Here is a 19,840-nt window from a genome sequence, read left to right as displayed (position 1 = left end):
ATTTTTATTATTATCATCATTAGTAGTATTATTATTATTCAATACTAATAATTATTTGCAAATTTATTAAAATGTTTTAATTACATGTATTTTACAGCACATAGCTACTAAATCACCTGTCATAATTTTTAATCTTGTCAAAACTGGAAGTGAATTCTAAAAACTTTAAGGTCGATTTTGGATTGAGTATGTTTGTTTCTTCTTTAAAACTCTAAGACTCTCCAATTGATGACAAAAGTAATCAAGAGATTGCAAGCAGGCTAGCTTTGACACTGGGAAAGGATTGTAAATGCGCATTGATGACTAGCCTGGGGACCTTACTTGTGTGTCAAAAATATATCGGAACATGAAAGTATTAAGGCAGACACACAGCTAAAATATTTAAGCTAATTCTAGTTCAATCATCCTGAACATCCTAGTTCAATCCTGAACATATCAATAAAGTTGGAGTTATCTTCTTCAAGCAACTGGTTAGATATGAATACATACATATCTTGAATTTTGCTGCCTCTGATGTTGCGACTCACTGGCCTCTTGAGCCATAAGTAAATAGAATTTTAAGTTTGTTATAGTGTTTTATCATGCTATGTTACTATTAGTGTAATTAGGCCATTTATTTTATCAGTAACCTTTGGGCTACTAGCTTGCAACCAAGAGAGCAAAACTCCTAATTTCAAATAATGCTTTAGTTGTTTCAGCATTAAGCCAGACTATATCTATCTCAAAAACATTCCTAGCAGTGCTGGCCTCTCGTAGGCCTAAACAAAAAAGTGTAAATTGAGATGCAGAATGAATTGAATATTCAACATTTGTAAAAAATGAGTCCCTTGTTCGACTCTGCTGTTGCAATCTAAGGTTCCTCTACCTGCTTAAACTGTGCTAAGAACTGTATTGACTTCGCAATAAAAAAAATTCTACAAAAAAATGCAGCTTTATGTATTATGCAATTTTTTTATACTTTATTATATAATCTTGTACTAAATTGCATTACATTATGTTCTATTATATTCATTTATTTGTATTGTATTCTAACAAAATATGTTTTGTACAATACTGTACTGCATACTAATCAATCTTGACACCTCACACCTATCTTTTTGTCTCCTATCTGGTTCCACTCTTTTGCCTCACCTAACCAAATTTGCTCTTACCCAACCAGATCCAACCTACCCTATTGAACTTAGAATGTATCTGATTTTATGCCACACAATCCTAACAGGCTACCTTATCTAACCTTATCCTATCGTAACTGATCTTATCCCTTACTATCCTATCTCACCCTATTCCATCATATCCTGTCATACCCCATCCACCACTATTCAATCCTATCTCATCATATCCAAACCTATTCCTTCTGATTGATACATATATGTCATAACATAATAGATAGATGTAGGATATGATATATAGCAGGGAGGGCCAAATGATTTTGGCCTTGATCCGCTACAGCCAAATCTGACAAATTAAAGATCCACAGCAAGCTGAAGAAGTGCATTGTTCTTTTTTAGCAAATATATATGTAATTATTTGTGTACAGCTTAAAACAAAGCGTCCAATACGATTTTAAAATACTTTATTTATATACATGATTTGACTAAAAATCAGTGAATGAATATGCTGTAATGAATATGTCTGATGTCAGTGAGAAAAATGATGAGTGGGCTTTGACTTCACAATATTATCAAACCCGGTTTCTTGCTACTTTCAGCGACTCTTAAAAATCATGAAGAGGAGTATTTCTGAGTCATGTTCTGTGATTGTTTTTCACAACTTTCATTGCTGAAAACAACGAATTTACAAAAATTCTAAGAAACGTTTACAAAAAACTTCTCTAAACCAAACTATTGAAAAGGTTGAAACTTGAAACAGCCAACTTGAAAGATCTACAGCAAAACTACAGAGATCCACATCTGAATCTAGATCCGCCATTTGGTGGATATATAGGATAAGAAAAGATAAGAATAAATAGGATAAGAAAATAATCATATTTTCATGCTAAAATATCCTATTCCAACCTTTCCCACTTAATTCTGATTCGATCCTATTTATTATTGTGTCCCATCTCATTCGTCTCATTCTATGCCTTCGTTTCCATGCTTATCCTTTTCACCCTGTCCCGTCCTCTCCCATGGCACACCGCCCTTTCCCATCCTATTTTATTCTATCTTACCTTATTCCATTCTATCATATCCCATCCCATCTATCCCACCCTGTCCAACCATAATTCATCTTCTTCAAGTCTAACTGGTCTTATTCCTTACTTATTCAGTTCTATCCCATCGTACTATATTCTATCCCATCGTACTATATTCTATCCCATCGTACTATATTCTATTCTATCCCATCCTACTATACTTTATTTCATCCTAGTTCGTTCTATTCCATCGTACTATATTCTATCCCATCGTACTATATTCTATCCCACCGTACTATATTCTATTCTATCCCATCCTACTATATTCTATTTCATCCTAGTTTGTTCTATTCCATTGTACTATATTCTATCCCATCGTACTATATTCTATCCCATCGTACTATATTTTATTCCATCGTACTATATTCTATTCCATCGTACTATATTCTATCCCATCGTACTATATTCTATTCCATCGTACTATATTCTATCCCATCATACTATATTCTATCCCATCGTACTATATTCTATTCCATCGTACTATATTCTATCCTATCGTACTATATTCTATCCCATCGTACTATATTCTATTCCATCCTAGTTCGTTCTATGCCATCCTATGCTAGTCATAACTCACTTAGGCCAAAACAGTTTATTTCTTGAGTAGGGAAAATATAAAATTCAACAGCTGGTAAAATATGTAAAACGATAAAACTTCAAAAATAAATCAAAGAATGGTTGTAAAAGAAAGTTACAGTTCTGAGGCTTTTTACGTAGGTTTTATTGTGCAAGTTCAGTGAGGAGGGACAGTAAGAAAAATACCACAATATATAGAATAATATTTTACGAAGCTGTTTGTGTAATAGCTAGTTTTAGATTTATATACTGTTAATAAAACTGTGAGAGTTGATAGAACAAAAAATATAAAAGAAGTTTGATCAGCGCAAAAACTACAGTCGAATCTATTGATTTTTTTGTGAATGTGTTTGGCTATAAGTTACATTACGATGTAAAGACTATAAAATGGCAAAACAGAATTAAAGACCTCAACGGAAGAACGATCAATGTCACAATTGTTCAAACTGGAGATATAGCCATTTTAAAGTTTAAAAACTTGGACATTGATCAGTTTTGCAAAGAGCTAGTTTATTTTAAGTAGGGATATTCCTAGACCTCATCATTTTTGCTGAAAGTTTGTCACAGAGACTAAACTTTATGGCCAGAACTATCTAATGGAAGATAAACCTAGTATTTTGAGAAAATGTGACATTGATCATTCTCCCGTTGAGGTCTTCAGATAACAGACTTGTTGTGACTTGTTATGATATGTTATGATTGGTAAAATTACCATAACATGTGTGGTACAGGAAGTCGCATACTATTGCAACTATGTTTGTGCCCAGCCAAATTTGCCATGTGCTGTGTTTGTTGTCGATGTCAATGATGCGTAATATTGAGTTTTTAGAAAAATCATTTAATTTTTTTTTAATAATTGGATTTATTTGGTATATACCGGTATATGGCTTTACAAGTCAATGCACTATCTTGTAGTCTCAACAGCATAATGTAATGATAGTAGATTATATTATGGAAAGTAAGTATAGAATTTCTGAGTGGCTATATTTGGCATAAAAACATAATAAATGATGAATTAGAACAATACAAGTGTTTTGTCACAAGCCAAAGCAACTGTTTTTGTACAAGACGTAGTAGTGGCAGTTATAACCTGAACAAGCTTGAGCATAATCACCAGTGTATTCTAGTTGTTTCCATAATTTTCTTACAATTATAAAATATGCAGCTTTCAGCAGCGAAATGTAAAATATGAACTTGTGAACAGAAAAATGAACAGAAAAATTTGAATTACAAAACATTTGGTTAAAAAGCTAGGATTTCACCAACTCAAAAAAGAAATAAACGAAGATGATTGTAGATTGTCATAAAATAGTTGCATGGTAAAATCTATTATCAATTTCCAACTGTTTATTTTATAAAGGCCTTGCCATGCATGCATCTGATAACAGCATCAACTTAGCTTATTTGAGGAACCTGCATAACAGCTGTTATAAAATAACTCTATAAGAGTTATTTCATAACTCTTATAGAGTTATGAAATAACTCTATAAGAGTTATTTCATAACTCTTATAGAGTTATAAAATAACTCTTATAGAGTTATAAAATAACTCTATAAGAGTTATTTTATAACTCTTATAGAGTTATAAAATAACTCTATAAGATCTAAGATGCATAAAAGCATACAAATGGCAAGCTTAGGAAAAGGTTCTCCACATCTTTCAAGCTAGTAAAGAAATGCAAAGCTGTTAGGAAATCATCTCACCATGTTTAGTCAAAGTATATCAACTCCTACTCAAAACAAACTTTGCCACGCTTTATTTAAAAATAATTAACTAGTTAACTATATTAGCTAACAAGTGTTCATCTCAATGAAAATCCATAAAATGTAGCATATAAAGGCAAAGATATGAATATTGTAAAATCTCTGTCAGATAAAAATCTTTAAAAACTTATTTGTCACATAAGGTTTAGTAACTTTTTACAGCTTGTCATTTCAACATATAGATATTTATAAAAATAAACTAAAATGAAAATAAAATTTCGCTGCAAGGGTTGCAACCACATAAAATAAATTGGGAGTTGCCCCACCATGTTTGGTACCTACATCGACTGCGTTTATTGAAAAACCTAGCACATTCAGCGACCAATCAAAGGGGGTTTTACAAAAATACGTCAGATGCGGCTCATCGTGATGGCAATTATTGATTAACGCAAGCCACAACAAGTGGCTGTCGGTTCTTGTGACATTACATCGCTTTTTCTTGTGCAATTTTTTTCTCGAATGGGTTTTTCTGAATGACCTTTGACATTATTTAGATGGATTTGTCAGCAGGTCATTCTGTCGATTTTCCAAACTGATATTGTCGTCGGCTAAAGTTCTATCGATTGCGAAAAAGTAAGTATTTTGAAAAGTTCCTCGGTGGCATGGCCTGATTTTCATTTTTATTGAACCACGCATTTTATTGCGCTAGACACTTTTACAATGTAATTATTGTTTAGACAGTAAATATAAACATTAAATTTCTTCAACAAATTTAGTAATATTTCTCTCTTCACTGAAAATGGCGTCGCTGATAACCTACCGGCTGACCTATAATGGGTGCATATTGAATTATTATTGTTTGTATAACCATCTGGTAGTCTAAATAACGCAAGCATATTAGCGAACTTCCTTTACCAAACGCTGTTCAGCTATGTGAAGTAGGTTTTTCGTTGGCTCGAAACGAAATACAGAGAGATCATAGCGAATTTTTCGGTGTAGTATTATTACTAAAAAGGTCAGTTGGGAATATTATTTATAGTCTCTCAAAGGTATTCCATCAAAGAGAAAAGTATCATGGTTGTGATGTACACTATTTAGTGTACGATGGTTCTCGAACAGAAAATAGTATGCATGTTGGGGTCATCGATATAAATAGTCGGCACAGGTATATAAATAGTAGCCATTAGTTCATAGCACTAGAGCTTTTAGAATATGAAAAAAGCAAATTTAATATTTAATCACACAAAAACTAATATTTTTATGGGTTCAAAGCATTAGCCCAGTTTTGGAGCTTTGGAGTCTACCCTTCATAATATAAGGCTGTTTTGTATAAATTGGTCTCCATGGCGGAATTGTATGTTTTAATAATTAAATAGGTTGCATGTCTGCTTTCTTCTGTAATGTTTTATGAGTTCGTAAAGGTTAGTTTGATGTTGGTGATCCTCTAATTAATGTCATGCGATGAAAAAAGTCTTATTGCATCACAGTGAAACATTCAGCCGCATCAAAAGTAAATTTTTTAATTAAAGCTAACGCTGTGAAACCAGATGTTTGGACTGTGTTTGGTCCACTTGTTGTCTCCTTGAATTTTTATGTAGCGAGTAATGAAGTGTATAAATGACAGACCTAATTGATGTATGCTCACTTGCTAGTTTGAAGAATACAGGAATGCTATTAACTGTAGGTTTGTCATTGGTTTTAGTGTGGGCATTTTTTTTACAATGAGACCTGTGAAGTCATCAAGCTTTATTTTCATATATATATAACTTTTCTTGAGCTTTGGTGCACGCTTACTTGTAATTATTGAGCTAATAAACTTGGCTTAGTTGTATTCACCAATTTTAAAAACATGATGCGCTTTCATTATTGTTAAAGAATACAAAGTATTTTATACTTCATCTTATTAGTCATAGCCAAATCTTATCGTTGAATCATAAAGATTTTTTTATTCGGTAAATGTTTTAAGAGAACCCACAAAAAAGAACGTAGAGCCTAATCAGATGCAGGTATTAATTTACCTCAATTCGTGTCAATATAGTGATTTCCTGAATAAGTTCAACCTTGTAGTTGTGCACACCATTTGGTCATACGTCACAGCCAAACAAGAACCAAATTGAATGTTTAGTAAACTGCTTTTTAGAGCATTAGAAAACATCCAAGAGCAGAAGAATTGGTTATTAGGTTTGTGTTTGAAAGACTGTTGAGAGCTAACCAATTGTATGTTCAAAACAATACCAGTAACCAGGTACCAGTAACAAGATAGATGCAATGTAGGCACTATATATTTTGGGTATATCTTCTCAACAAACAGGCTAATGCTTGTCAGAGGGCAGACTTATCTGTGTCAATGATTTGGCAGAGAGAGAAATCTAAAACTGGATGCCCTTTCTGTCATCACTGGTGGCCTTAATGGGAATTAAACTTCACAAATTTGTTCACATGTCAGATACTATGTGGGAGTATTTTCCCTAATTGACAGATCAGCATTATTGCCAAATTGTAAAAGATTGTTGTTGGTGCATGAATTTTATTCAAAGCAAGAAACCCAAACTTCACTTTTGACTGTGTCTAGTCTTTTAGCATTCAGAGAGTATTTTGATAGATTCTCTCAAAAACATTTGGAAATGAGATGAATTGTAGATGCAGTTTCAGCCCAAGGTTATTGTTTCATAATTTTGTTATTGTTGGGTAACTCTTCCCACTGCACTAAACTTGCAAGCAATAAACATGGAACAATACCAAAATGACGCTAGTACCTTTCTACATAGATATTATTTCTAACTAAAATTTCCCATTTGGCAAAACAAGTTAACTTTAAACATTGTAATGACTTTGTAGGAGAGAAAAAAGTAGTTATACTGTGTTTCTGTAATATACTCTTAAGGATGGATGATGAGTTTAACCCTTTTGTGGGCAAGTTTTTTGGGCTATTTGAGACCCCTGGGCATATTAATTTTTTACAAATCGATTTAAAAAAATCATTCATACACTCTTATTTATGATATTGTATACGTGTATTATGTTTTATGATACAGGTTAATACAAATTAACATGTTTCAAGTCAATTATTCATATAACAGTTTCTCTAGCTATGTTATTTTTAGAAGCATTTGCCCTTGCAGAGGCCTACATCGCGGTCTTTACATCATGTGCTTATTCTTGTTCCTCTATAGCTTTGCCTTTGGAGGACGCCATGACAGTAAAACAAAGTTTTTTGCACTCTGGGAAAACATTCAGAAAGCAGAAACAAGCTACAAACGAAATTCCCAATTTTATTTAATGATGCTTTTATTTTGGATTTTTCGCTTGTTTAGTACTGCAAAACGATCGTTTTTTTCTCAAAACGGTTTATTTTTTGTTATTAACAGAGACCAATCTATTGTAGTTTACTATTGGTGAAACAATTAAAAAAAGACGATAAGCCAACCAAAAATCAATTTATAAAAACGTTCGTGTGACATAATAGTCGTTCTGCCCATTGGCGTCAGGATCGCAAAACGACGATAACATCGATATGCTTGCAAAAGGGTAAACTGTTCATTGTCTGTTGAGTTTTTTTACGAAATTTTGTTTCCAAGGCTGTTAGGATTGTGATTCAAGTAGACCCCTTCAGTTAGTTGTAATTGAAAATAGTCATGGATTGGGATTAGCTAATACTAAGTGAAACTTCAACAAATTTATGTTTTCGCGGATCCTTCAGAACCTATGGACGAACTTCTACTATTAATTTTTATTGCCCCGAGTGGCATCATCGGTTAAATAGTCTATCATTCAATCATACATTCGTAATTATTTGATTGAACTCTCTCAAGAGACAAACATAATATTACCCTCTGAATTCTTAGTAAAAAATTATGCCAAAATTGCAAATTTCCTAATATGTCTGTGCTACGTTTCTAGGACACAAAAAATATGCTTCATATAACTGGTAGGCATTAGGTAAAAATAGGGGTTTACCAAAAGAATGCTTGTGTTGTTTAGCTTATCAGATGGTTCTCCAAAAATAGCAGTTAAATGAGGAGCCACTCTAGAATCGCTGATAGGTTATCATCAAGACACAAACTGAACCATGCTTGGTAGCCATCTTCGATAAAGTTTTAGCTTACCATTTTGGTGTTTTTGACGTGTTGTTTATATACAAGAACGAAAGAAGCCAGAATATAGGACTATTTGCAGCTAATTTTTAAGGAAATTAAATTATACTTAAACACTTCAATTTATGTAGAGCTCAAAACCTATATATCAATGTCTCATTAATATTATTATTACTATTGTTACATTTTTATTTTTTTTTATGTATTTTTTAGTCAGCATCAGTGTTTTATGAAACATATGAAGTTTTTTATACAAACATTTTATTTCTTTTACTGAGACAAAATACACACGCTTTATTTAATGATAGCCAGGGTGTTTTGGCACTTGTAAGAATTTCATGCGTAGCATATGTACCATCGTTTTAAGGATGTCTTATAAGAGCACTTCTTTTTCTGTATTCGTTATGTACCATGTACTATTATAAACTGATATACGCAGAGACTGCATGTTTCTGAAACCAAGGAAACAAGAGCTGACAGTGTACATATTACTAATGTCAAATACGTTAGTCTCATCATGTAGTTTAATAGGTATCTTTCAGATTCAAATTGTTCATTCACCATTGAGTTTCATTAGTAAATCACTATTGTCACAATTGTATGTGAATCATTTTGGGATGTATCCCTCTAGGAAAACCAGCTTTTATTAAGCCATAAAAATCATGCTATAGCACAGTATCAGTATTAGTGATGCACTATATTTTGTAATAACAGGAAATGAATATAAGCGTTCTCAATTTTTTCTTTTTTCTACTATAATTGTCTACAATTTTTGTAAATTCTAAATAGTCTAAAAAAATCCAGCTTTATCTTCATAGAAGCTGCAGTAAAAAGACATGAGTTATACTACTAACAATTACTGGGTATGAAGTATATCAAAATTATGTATTTAAAGGCCTTTTGAGTCAGTTAAGTATAACAAGGTTTACCTCGTTCCTAGTTAAGTTGGAGCGCAAGTAGTTGAAGACCCTTTAAACTCCTACTGACACAACTTTTGTCTGTCTGATAATGTCATTTAAAACCCTTTATAAAGCATAATCAAACCATAGGCTACAACACACGAAGGCACAGTTTGATGTTGTTTAGTTTCCAAGCAGTTATGCAATCTGTGTTTTTTATTGTTTATCCTACCTCACCTACTTGCAATGTCTCAATAGATGTTCGTGAGTAGAATAGCTACTCTTGAGCTTTTGCTGGAATAACAGTTGTTATCTACATGACAATACATGAATAAACTTTGTATGAGTGTCTCTGAGCTACTATCCTGTTGCTCTTGTTCATAAATAGGCTCAAACCTGTGAGACTTCTTTGGTGAGAGCACACAAGATGGGGTGTACATTGAGTGCCGAGGAGAAAGAGGCGATTGCCAAAAACAGGGCCATTGAGAAAGGACTCAAAGAGGATGGGATACAGGCAGCTAAGGATATCAAACTACTTCTGTTAGGTATTCTTGACAAATATCAATGAGTACACTTGATGTATTTGTTATATTGTTAGTAAAGATGAAAAATAAATGGTATGCGGTATACGATAATAAAACAAGATTTATCTGCAATAATACTTTACAAGGCAATCATTTTTGTGATGAGTAGCTACACCCAAACTGAAGCATTAATGGGTATATGACCAATTGCTATCGTGACAGCAGCTTTTCTGTCAAAGAGAGGTTGTGTAAGTCAGTTATTAATACTCTGGACTATATTTTGTCTATCTGATTGACAAAGAACTGTTGGATCACTTTAAAACTGTAAGTCTCTTCAAGGCGTGTAATAAATACAGTGAATCAACTCACTTCAGTGGACAAAACCTTTGAATCATTGGCTGTTTATTGATGAACTGAACTATTTACTTGAAACCACCTCACAAAAACTTTGTGTATAGACATAGAAAGGATGGACATGGCTAGTTTTTTTGATGTTCTTCTTAATTTGATATTAATATTTAAAGAATTAATCGAATTATATATGTTTTGAAGTAGAGTTCTTATGTTCACCAAGACTAATATGTCAGAATTTTGACCAAACTTCAATTTTGGCCACCCGCAGCAATTAGACGAGTTAGTTTTATACAGATTGTGTTCATAGCATCAATGAACCAATCTCAGCCTCTAGCTATGTCGATATGATTAGCCAACCGCATGTATGTTCAAAAATGAATTCACATCAACTGTAGTGGGTCTTATCATTTTATTCTATCATTTATAGTTGTTTTTAATGTTTGAGATGATCTGACTACCAGTTCAAAATTGTAATCGATAAAACTCAATACGACTTGATAAAAAACTAAGAGTAAAATATGTGCTGAAGTGTCGCTATCTGCTCGGCTGCTGTCTTTTTCATTATTGATATAGACTATTACGATCAAGTTGCAGCGTAATGTGTCTCTATTTTGTCGCTCTCTCTGCAACTGTAGACCTCATAATCACTCTTGTTTAAATCTGATCTTAGATCATTGTAACTGTGCTTGAATTTTGTCGATTTTAACCTTGAAACATTTCGGCAGGCAGATCATCCCAGACATCAAAAACAATTGCAAATGATAGAAAACTATCGATACTTTCAGATATAATCTACTGAAATTTTGTGTAGGTTCATTGTTTAACTGGTAATGCTTTCTAATTTTTTATCTTCATTTAACCATTTTTCTGTAATTAAGGTGATCTCTCAATATTTTGCACTCTAAATTACCGGTTTATTCATGATACTCTGTTTTTTTAGCATCGAGAAATAGTTTAAAACGATTAAATGAAACTGTTAATTTTGTGAAATGATGATTCTTTTGTTCTGAGAGACTTCCAAAAACACCAAAAACATTTAGTATATTATCATATGTTATGATTATTTTATTTTTATACATGCACTACAAGTGACTAGGCCTAAGGTTTAACCGGTACTAACTATCCATTATATATATGCAAGTTTTTCAAAATAAATCATTCAATTTTAGCAAACATTTGTCTCGACCTAGAAAACTATTCTGAAAATTATTTATTAGAAAATTCTCAAAATATAATTTTGTAATTATAATAGTATATAGTATTTTCTAGTATATAGTAATTTTGTAATTTTATAATTAATCTTTCAAGTTTAAAAAAGTTAAAAAAAATGTAAGTTGTATAAGTCATTAACTTGATTAGTTATATTAAACTAAATTAAATTTAACCATGTATTGCTATCAATCGACTACTAAACCGATGCACTGACGAACCGTATATATTTTTGTTCATGTATACCTTTTCTAAACATAAATTCCCCTTTCTTGGTTATTGTTTTTCTTAGTTTGGTCTCTAATAAAATTAGAGATTACATCAAATTATCAATTTTTTGTATGGTAAAACTTAGGGTAGAACCAGTAGTTGAAAAGAAGTAAAGTGTGATTTGTTTAGTTCATCTAACAGCCTGAAACTATGGCACATTCATAAATTCGACAGGCAATTGTATACAAACTTAGAGGTTTAGGCATACCTGAAAACCCAACTTAGTAAAGTCATAATCAATAAAATGGGTTCATATTGCTACTTTACATTGGAGTAACTCAAGGAAAGGTGTGGTTCGGCTGTTCTTATGTTTGTGCAGAGACAAGTCTCCAAACATAAGAATAGCCATGGAGACAAGTCTCCAAACAGGCATATATATCTATATAAGTCATAAGTCCTTTGGAGACATAAGTCTCAGGCATATAGACTAATACATGTATCTCTATTTTCATCCTTATGTTTGGAGACATAAGTCTCCAAACAGGAGGATAATAGAGATATGCGGAGTAACTTACTCTGCTCTAGATTGGATAACGTCTAAACTATTTTGCCTTTTTATTTTTGTAAATTTTAATCTTTACTATTCTTTACCACCTTAGTTACCCAGCTTCAAGGAAACTGCAGAGTTTCTTATGTTTAAAATGGCCTGGGAGCGGATCCCGATATATTCTGGATTTCATGTCGTGGTATGGGACGATTAGTTTGTGAAAATAAAGGTTTCACTCTGAATTAGTGCCATTGTACTACTACTAGTACCCTGACAGTACAGTGTGCCTTAAGAGATGGTCAGATGTGCCAATAAAGGACTGAAAATAGCTATATGCACACTTGTGCTGGAATGTTAGTGGGCAGCCGATCGGTGCAGTTAGTAAAGTGTCAGTTTACTAAGCTGAAAGTTGCAGTTGAAATGTCATATATAATACCATTTTCATTTATCTCAACCTACATCCGTAGCTCAGGCAGATGGACACAGCTCTAGTTATAGTAAAGACTACACGACCTTCGATTGACAGGTCGTCGTGAAAGATATAGTTTTTCAACTTGTTCTGATACTCCATAAACCAATTTCAGAAGTGTCGTGAGCGTCGGTACCTTTCTTGTTTTGAACTTTATTGAATTTTGAGCTAATAGCAGACTTTTTAGGAACATTTAAAAGTTGACTGTAGCAAAAAGTCCTAAAACCTCGGTTGGTGTTACCACTTGAGCTTTTATATACAGTAAATCAAAGCAATCTTATGCATTATATATGCTTCTGCTTTATTGGTTTTTGTTGTTGCAAACAGACTATGTTCATAAATATCATAATGGTTTTGTCTTAGCTTTTTAGGACCACAATTTTGGTCTTAACATCTGTGTTTACATTGCAATTTTTTGCAATTGTCTCCACATGAACTTTTCATTGCTTGAAATAAATTTTTTTGGCTCATTAAGCAGTAGTGCTTATATGATTGAATTGTATTTTCTACAAACATTCCTTGTACTGTTTTCCATGTTGGTTATTGAGACGTATTTACTGCCTTGAAATCATTTCAGTCACAGTAATAAGTAAACTATTTCTTAAATTACACAGTATTGTCCTAAACTGAATTTGGTAAAATCTGTTTTAGCGATAAAATGATCTAGAAATGATAGCTGTCTGAATGACATGAATTATAAAGATTTGATGTTCTGTAGTAGTCCATTGACTCTGATCGAAGTATTTCCGTATTTACAGGAGCAGGCGAGTCTGGAAAGAGCACAATAGTCAAGCAAATGAAGTGAGTACTAATCGACTAATATTTGCTATCATTTGATTTGTAATTATATGAACTGGTTTATCTTTCCATCGCTCATTTTAATTAGACCCCCATAGGTCAGTACTGGTGGTGGAGTTGTACGGAGAAATAGCCGGTAATGAGCATGGTTTGTTGATCTGACATTGGAGCGCTTTTATGAACTTTCACGCATTTTGGTGGACCGTTGAATTAGTTTGCTTTAAACCACTGGCCGTAGTCACATTCCCCTAGCACTTGTAGATGATTTTGGCATGTATTGTGGGCAGTTTTTGTTAAAATGGAATTTAGGAAAAGCCAGGGTTGGTTGTACGGATTAGTATTCCGCGTACTCCAGACACAGTCTCCACCTGAGATATCTGTTCAGCTACCCAGAATGATAAAGCTGTTGTAGAGCTGTCCAGAATGGTTAAAGGTTTTACTCATTTGCTCATAAACGCAGATTGCGCTCGTTCTTTTGCCGTTAATCTATCAAACACACTGTTGGTTAGAGGTATTCTTAAATTAGTTTGTAGAGTTTTTACTGTCAAATCCGGGTATCAGTCTGCACTGGTAAGCAGCAGATCAGTGGTTTAAGCCCTGCTATAGACTTTCAGCAAGGGCACTCAGTCCTAGTTAGCTCTGGTGCTAATAAAGACAACCCTAAAAAAGCCTAAAGAAGGCAACAGGAAACCAACCACCTTAGTACTCTCCCAAAATTCATGAAATGTCTAATCCAAAAAGTAGAGAAGACCCATGACATGAAAAACTTGCTTGTGACAGAATACTCTTGACCAACAAATACAGCATACGCTGCTGACATAAAACCATACAGAAAATGTGAAAGTCCCATTTTGCCTTCCGATTAACTAGAAGGTTCTACCGCTTTTGATGAGCAGCGGTAGGATAACTCCTGGGAGAGCATACAACATAGGATTAGCTAATAACCCCTTTACAAAGAAATTGTGATTTTAGCACTACAGAGTGTAAAGTGGACAGTTGAAGGGCTAAGTTGCATTTTATTCGTAACAATGAGAAGTCCAGTTTTTTTACAAATGAAAGAGTTAAAGATTCAGAGAATCCTAAAATCTGAAACTCTAGGCATTATTTCCGAAGTGAACGTAGTTGAAGACTATAGATCACCGGTTATCTTATTGATCAGGAGTCATAAGAGTATCTGGCTTGTGCTACGTGACCAGTCAATGCCTTTTGCGTGTCTCAATACTTAGTTGTAGGTCTTACTATCGATCATTTTAATATCATTTCTTAATCTGTCACCATGTGTGTGGCTCTGGAGATCTTTTGTTCTTAAAAAGTGCTGAAAGATCCCTATTGATAAGTATGCTACAGTTCTCATATAGGTACTGCCAATGATGATATTGGTGTGTTATACATTATATTGCTGAAAAGTGAAATAATAACATAAGATGGTTATAAGTTATGCTCTCTATAAAGATGAATACGAGTCATGCAGAACTAGAATCAAATCATAAATGTGTAAATACATTTATGAAATGATCATCATCACATTTCATCAATTTGCACGCTGATTCAGAAAATGTGATGTTTGAGCATTTTGAAGTTATTCTTTTCGAGGCTACTGGCTATATTGACGGATTATTCCGTTCGCCTATGCAACAAAATCTACGTATATATCGCATAGCCCTTTTTGAGGAGCCACTATTCAGAGTCCAAAATTTGATCGAGTTTAATGCAGTTAATATTTATAATTCAAAGAAGATCACCTATAGCAATGAAAGCAGTGTTTGTAGTCATATGCCAATAGCCATCAGTTGCCAGGCCTAAGTATCTATGCGATATTCTGATGTAGTAAAAGCTATACACATCCTGAGGCACTATTAGAGTTGAAAGTGCGCTTCACGCGAAGCATCGCTTAAAAGGGATGATAACGAGATGGAATGTGTCAAAACTAATTACACACTGACTGAAGGAACCGTTTGCTCTGGCAGCACGGCTGCTGACTACGTGTGCAGACACGAATAATCAAGTTTATCAGTCAAGTTTTGCGTGAGACTTGCCCGACTTTCGTGTTTACGTTCATACATCTTCGCACCTACTTGTGTACGCGTAAGACCCTCAGTACATGTACACTGACATGCGGTACCCTTTGTAGATGCAGACTTATATTTAGGACTATCTGCGTACTCAAACATTTGAAGTATTACATACATAGACTTATCTGTGTTCACTTATACATGGATCTCTCCATGTATTTACTTCCATAGAATAAGTAGGGATTTTTCTCCCTCTGGTAACTCGTTTGTAGATCTCTTTGCATAACAACCCAAATGTTTGTCTTCATACATGTGCTTCTAATCACTAGCTGTTGTGTTTCGCTTTACGTCTGAAGGCTGAAATGTACTGGAATTATGTTGTTTGGCTGCTCGTCTGAAGAAACATTTTTAAAACAAGAATACTAAAAAAGAGACAATTTTATTAGAAACTCGAAAAATAAAAGATAGCGTGCTAGTCCAAGACGAAGAAAGTTTTGTGTAAATATTTTGTTTTTAGTATACTGTTGGAAAGTGGTGATTCGATGGACGCTAGCTGTCACATTTTGAAATGCTGCTGATTTTGATGTTATCTATATGCATGTGACGAATTAATAGACAAAACTTCTATTTTTTTGTAATCACCAATTTCACGCTTTGTCTGCGAATAGTATTAAAAGTTACACGGGTGTCCTAGTTAGATAAGCCACAAGAGTTGCAGAATGTAATAGTCTTTAAGGGTTGGACAGTAAAACGTTTTGTGAATAGATTATTTGCGTAGTTATGCCTTAATTTTGGTTTGTGTTATTCATAATGGATATTTCATGAAGTCGTAACCTTAAACTTATGCAAACGCTGGTTTGTCTATTGCTCAATTTGGTTTAAGCAACAAATTTATCTCTCTGTTTGGCTTCCGCATCAAGTTGACACATGACACATGATCGAATAGTAACTTGTAGGGTAGTAGAATAGTGCTTATTGTGTCGCTTACTGACTCATTTCGTGAATGAACAGCGAATAAAGGATGGACGCAATTCAATGAAAACAGGCGACTAGTTTTTGTTGTCGTAGAGAGGCCGCTTGATCTCCAAATGCTTGTCATGGCTGTACTAATGCGTTTTATTGGAATCGTTGATCAATCAATATGCCGCAAATGTGCAGTAGTGGGTCAACTTTGTTAGTCATACGTTACTTTTGGAACGTTAGGTGATGAGAGCAGCTCTGAGAAACCTGAGTGAGGAATAGACTATTCGGTTTCATAAAAACCTTTTGCTATCCATTTGGCTCCTGATGGAGTTGTTAATGTGAAAGTATACCATAGGTGCTGCGTTTCCTGCAAGCAAGTCAAGGTCCACTTAAACCATGTGTTCACTAGCCTATGTTATTAGCTTTTTGCTAAATGTGGCTGCCGATGTGCTTAGCAAAAGAGAACATCAAACCATCTAACTACGCAATTGACATTTTATGTCGCAAATACCTTAGCGATTCTAATTAGTAATCAGTGCACATTGTCTAGTTCTGCGTAAAAAGTAAAATTGCACTCTGCTTGCATGGATTTGTTGTCACTACCAAACAATCTATTTGCAAATTAACCAACTTCAAACAGCAGTTTGCCCATCTTTTCAAAACAATTTTAGTCAGCCACCAGTGTATATAAGTTTTTCAAATTTTATGGGTCAAGCAAGATTGTGTCGAAATATGTCTAGTTATTGGCTAGCCTTGACACACCTTCACTAGTTCAGCTGCCATTGCAAGAATTTTCAAATTATTCAAGTTTTTGCCTGTGAAATCAGAAAACGTAATAGTGATAATGCTAGAAACATGAAATCTTTCTAGTTTAGGTAATAACCTTCATGGTAATAACCATTCAAATTATTCAAGTTTTTGCCTGTGAAATCAGAAAACGTAATAGTGATAATGCTAGCAACATGAAATCTTTCTAGTTTAGGTAATAACCTTCATGGTGCTAGAGGATACGTTGCACCTATTTGCTGCTTCCACAGGCAATACCAGTCTGGTTTATTACATAGCGGACACATTTCAGCTTCGATTTACCTCCAGTTCAGACCAGGGTTGGATTTTCTCAAGAATTATTGACTTTATCCCAGAAATTATTGGTTTGGTCCAGGGTGGGCAGGAAAAATTGGTATTTACTAACAAATTCCGTAAAAAATGAGTAGTAAATTGTATTTTTATATGAAAAGCATAACAAATTTCTAAGTTTTACAGGAAAAATGGAGTTTCAGTAGTTTGTTAACCTTTCAGGAAATTAAACTGTTAATTATGAACGAGTTGATAAACTTTTGTCTGTTCTCTCCCACCAAGTAACACATGTTTCACAACTTACAATGATTGAAAGATCTACGCTCATTCTGTGCTTGAAAGTTTAGCTCATGCTATCAACCTAGATAAGGATTGAATTTATTGTTACAATTGGCCAGTATTTTGCTAAAGTATTTCACTCAATTCAATTATTGGTTGAAAAGAATTTTAGTCAAATGAAAACTCCTACAATTTAATGCTCACAGGATGTCTAGCCATGATCCATAATAAAGTGATAATCCTATATATAATACATAATATATATATATATATATATATATACATGTATATATATATATACACAGTCAAACATGGATAACTCGAACTTCACAGGGCCGAGCAAAAGTGTTCGAATTATCAGAGCGTTCAAGTTATCAGAGCACTGTCACAAGTCCATGTACTTACTTATTTATTAGTAGATACATGTACATATGCAAACTATAATATAAATCAAAAGCACAAATGGCTTGTTTCAAATTAAATGCTTCTAATGTAAAGTTTAAAACGTTTTTATCAAAAATTATAGAGATTTTTCTATCACTTGAGATTGGTTTGTTGTTTGAGGTGATGTTATTGCCAGGACGTTTTTTTAGATTGACATTGGCAAAACTTGATCGTTGTTGAAATGCTCAAAAGAAAGGACATCTTTTTCTTTTGAGCGTTTTACCCACGATCAATTTTGCCGATTTTTCTTGAAGTTTATGCAACTTCAAGAAAAAGTTACCAAAGAAAAATCCCTTACTTTACCTGGGATTCGTTAAGAGCATCACTCCGAGGCAGTTCAATTGAAAGTTTTACGAGGTTTAACGGTACATTGTATATCACTCACGCTTTTTGAATGGATAATTATTGAATGTACACACGTATTATGTGTTTAGGTCAAACGATGAATAGTTTTTTTAGCTAAGACAATGTATACTTTTAATAAAAACAATTTTAAGACGTTTTAAACATTCAACATTCCGACGTTGATTCAACACGGAATCAACGTCGGAAAACTATTCGTCACGGGCTAGCCGGGTCACGCACTCAAGGATTTTCGCCACGCACATATAAAACAACATGCTGTTTTTGTTTTGTATGTGCGTGGCGAAAATCCTTGCGCGCGTGACCCGGCAAGCCCGTGCTATTAATCGTATAGCAGTATAAATCAAATTTGACCAAACCTTTAGAAAAGTCGTTGACAAAATTATTTTGCCGATGGTGGTAATAACAACGCTTATGAATTACGAAAAGATGAGGTTTACCTCTATGGCTTTGAATAAAGTGATTTTCTAAAGCGATAACAACCGTTTCGGTAGCCGTTGGGCAAAAAAACAGTTCGAATTAACAGTGTTGAGTTCGAGTTATCTATAGCAATTTATCATTACGTGGGAACGGATCAAAGAAACCGTTCGAATTAACCATGTGTTCGAGCTATCCGTGGACGAGTTATCCATGTTTGACTGTATATATATATATATATATATATAGCAATTTATTGGCAACAATTTCATTTCACAAAGAGAAATGTTTTCAAATTAGGCCATACAACAATAGTAAAACAAAAAAGGGGAAAAAAGCAACAGTTAGCCATTAAGATTGGATGAATAGTCTGACAAATAGTGTTTAAAATGCCTTTCTCTGCTAAGAGAACGGATTTTAGATGGAAGATTGTTAAAGCAGCTGGCAATAATATTTTCAAAATGATTGTTAGTGATTGTATGCAGTTTGTTCATATCACGTAAGTTGAAATGAGTTGAGAACCTGTAATTGTCATGTAAAAAACGAGGAATTTAAATAGCGCTATTCGCAAACAAGAGACAATATTTTCGAAGTGACATGCTCATAATTAGTTATTTCATTATTCTACTACAAACATACAACTTTGCTATAAAATTTTTGGGAAGAGACCAAATTCTGTTTCACCATTTGCTTGGAATTGCATCTTGC

General features: G+C 33.8%; 1 protein-coding gene across 1 annotated transcript in view; it reads left to right on the top strand.

The window, feature by feature from the left end:
* Positions 1-4,912: 4,912 nt before the first annotated feature.
* Positions 4,913-19,840, top strand: part of LOC137387028 (guanine nucleotide-binding protein G(o) subunit alpha-like) — a 43,193-nt gene continuing 28,265 nt past the window's right edge. Inside the window, exons 1-3 of the mRNA XM_068073311.1 lie at positions 4,913-5,106; positions 9,855-10,011; positions 13,538-13,580. Coding sequence (XP_067929412.1) covers positions 9,894-10,011; positions 13,538-13,580 — 161 coding nt within the window. The 5' untranslated portion in view covers positions 4,913-5,106; positions 9,855-9,893. The remainder of the gene's footprint in view (positions 5,107-9,854; positions 10,012-13,537; positions 13,581-19,840) is intronic.

Source organism: Watersipora subatra, chromosome 2 (assembly GCF_963576615.1).
Source record: "Watersipora subatra chromosome 2, tzWatSuba1.1, whole genome shotgun sequence".
In the NCBI taxonomy this organism is placed as follows: Eukaryota; Metazoa; Bryozoa; class Gymnolaemata; order Cheilostomatida; family Watersiporidae; genus Watersipora; species Watersipora subatra.
The sequence above is the reverse complement of the archived record's forward strand: the minus strand, read 5'-3'. Positions and strand labels throughout refer to the sequence as shown.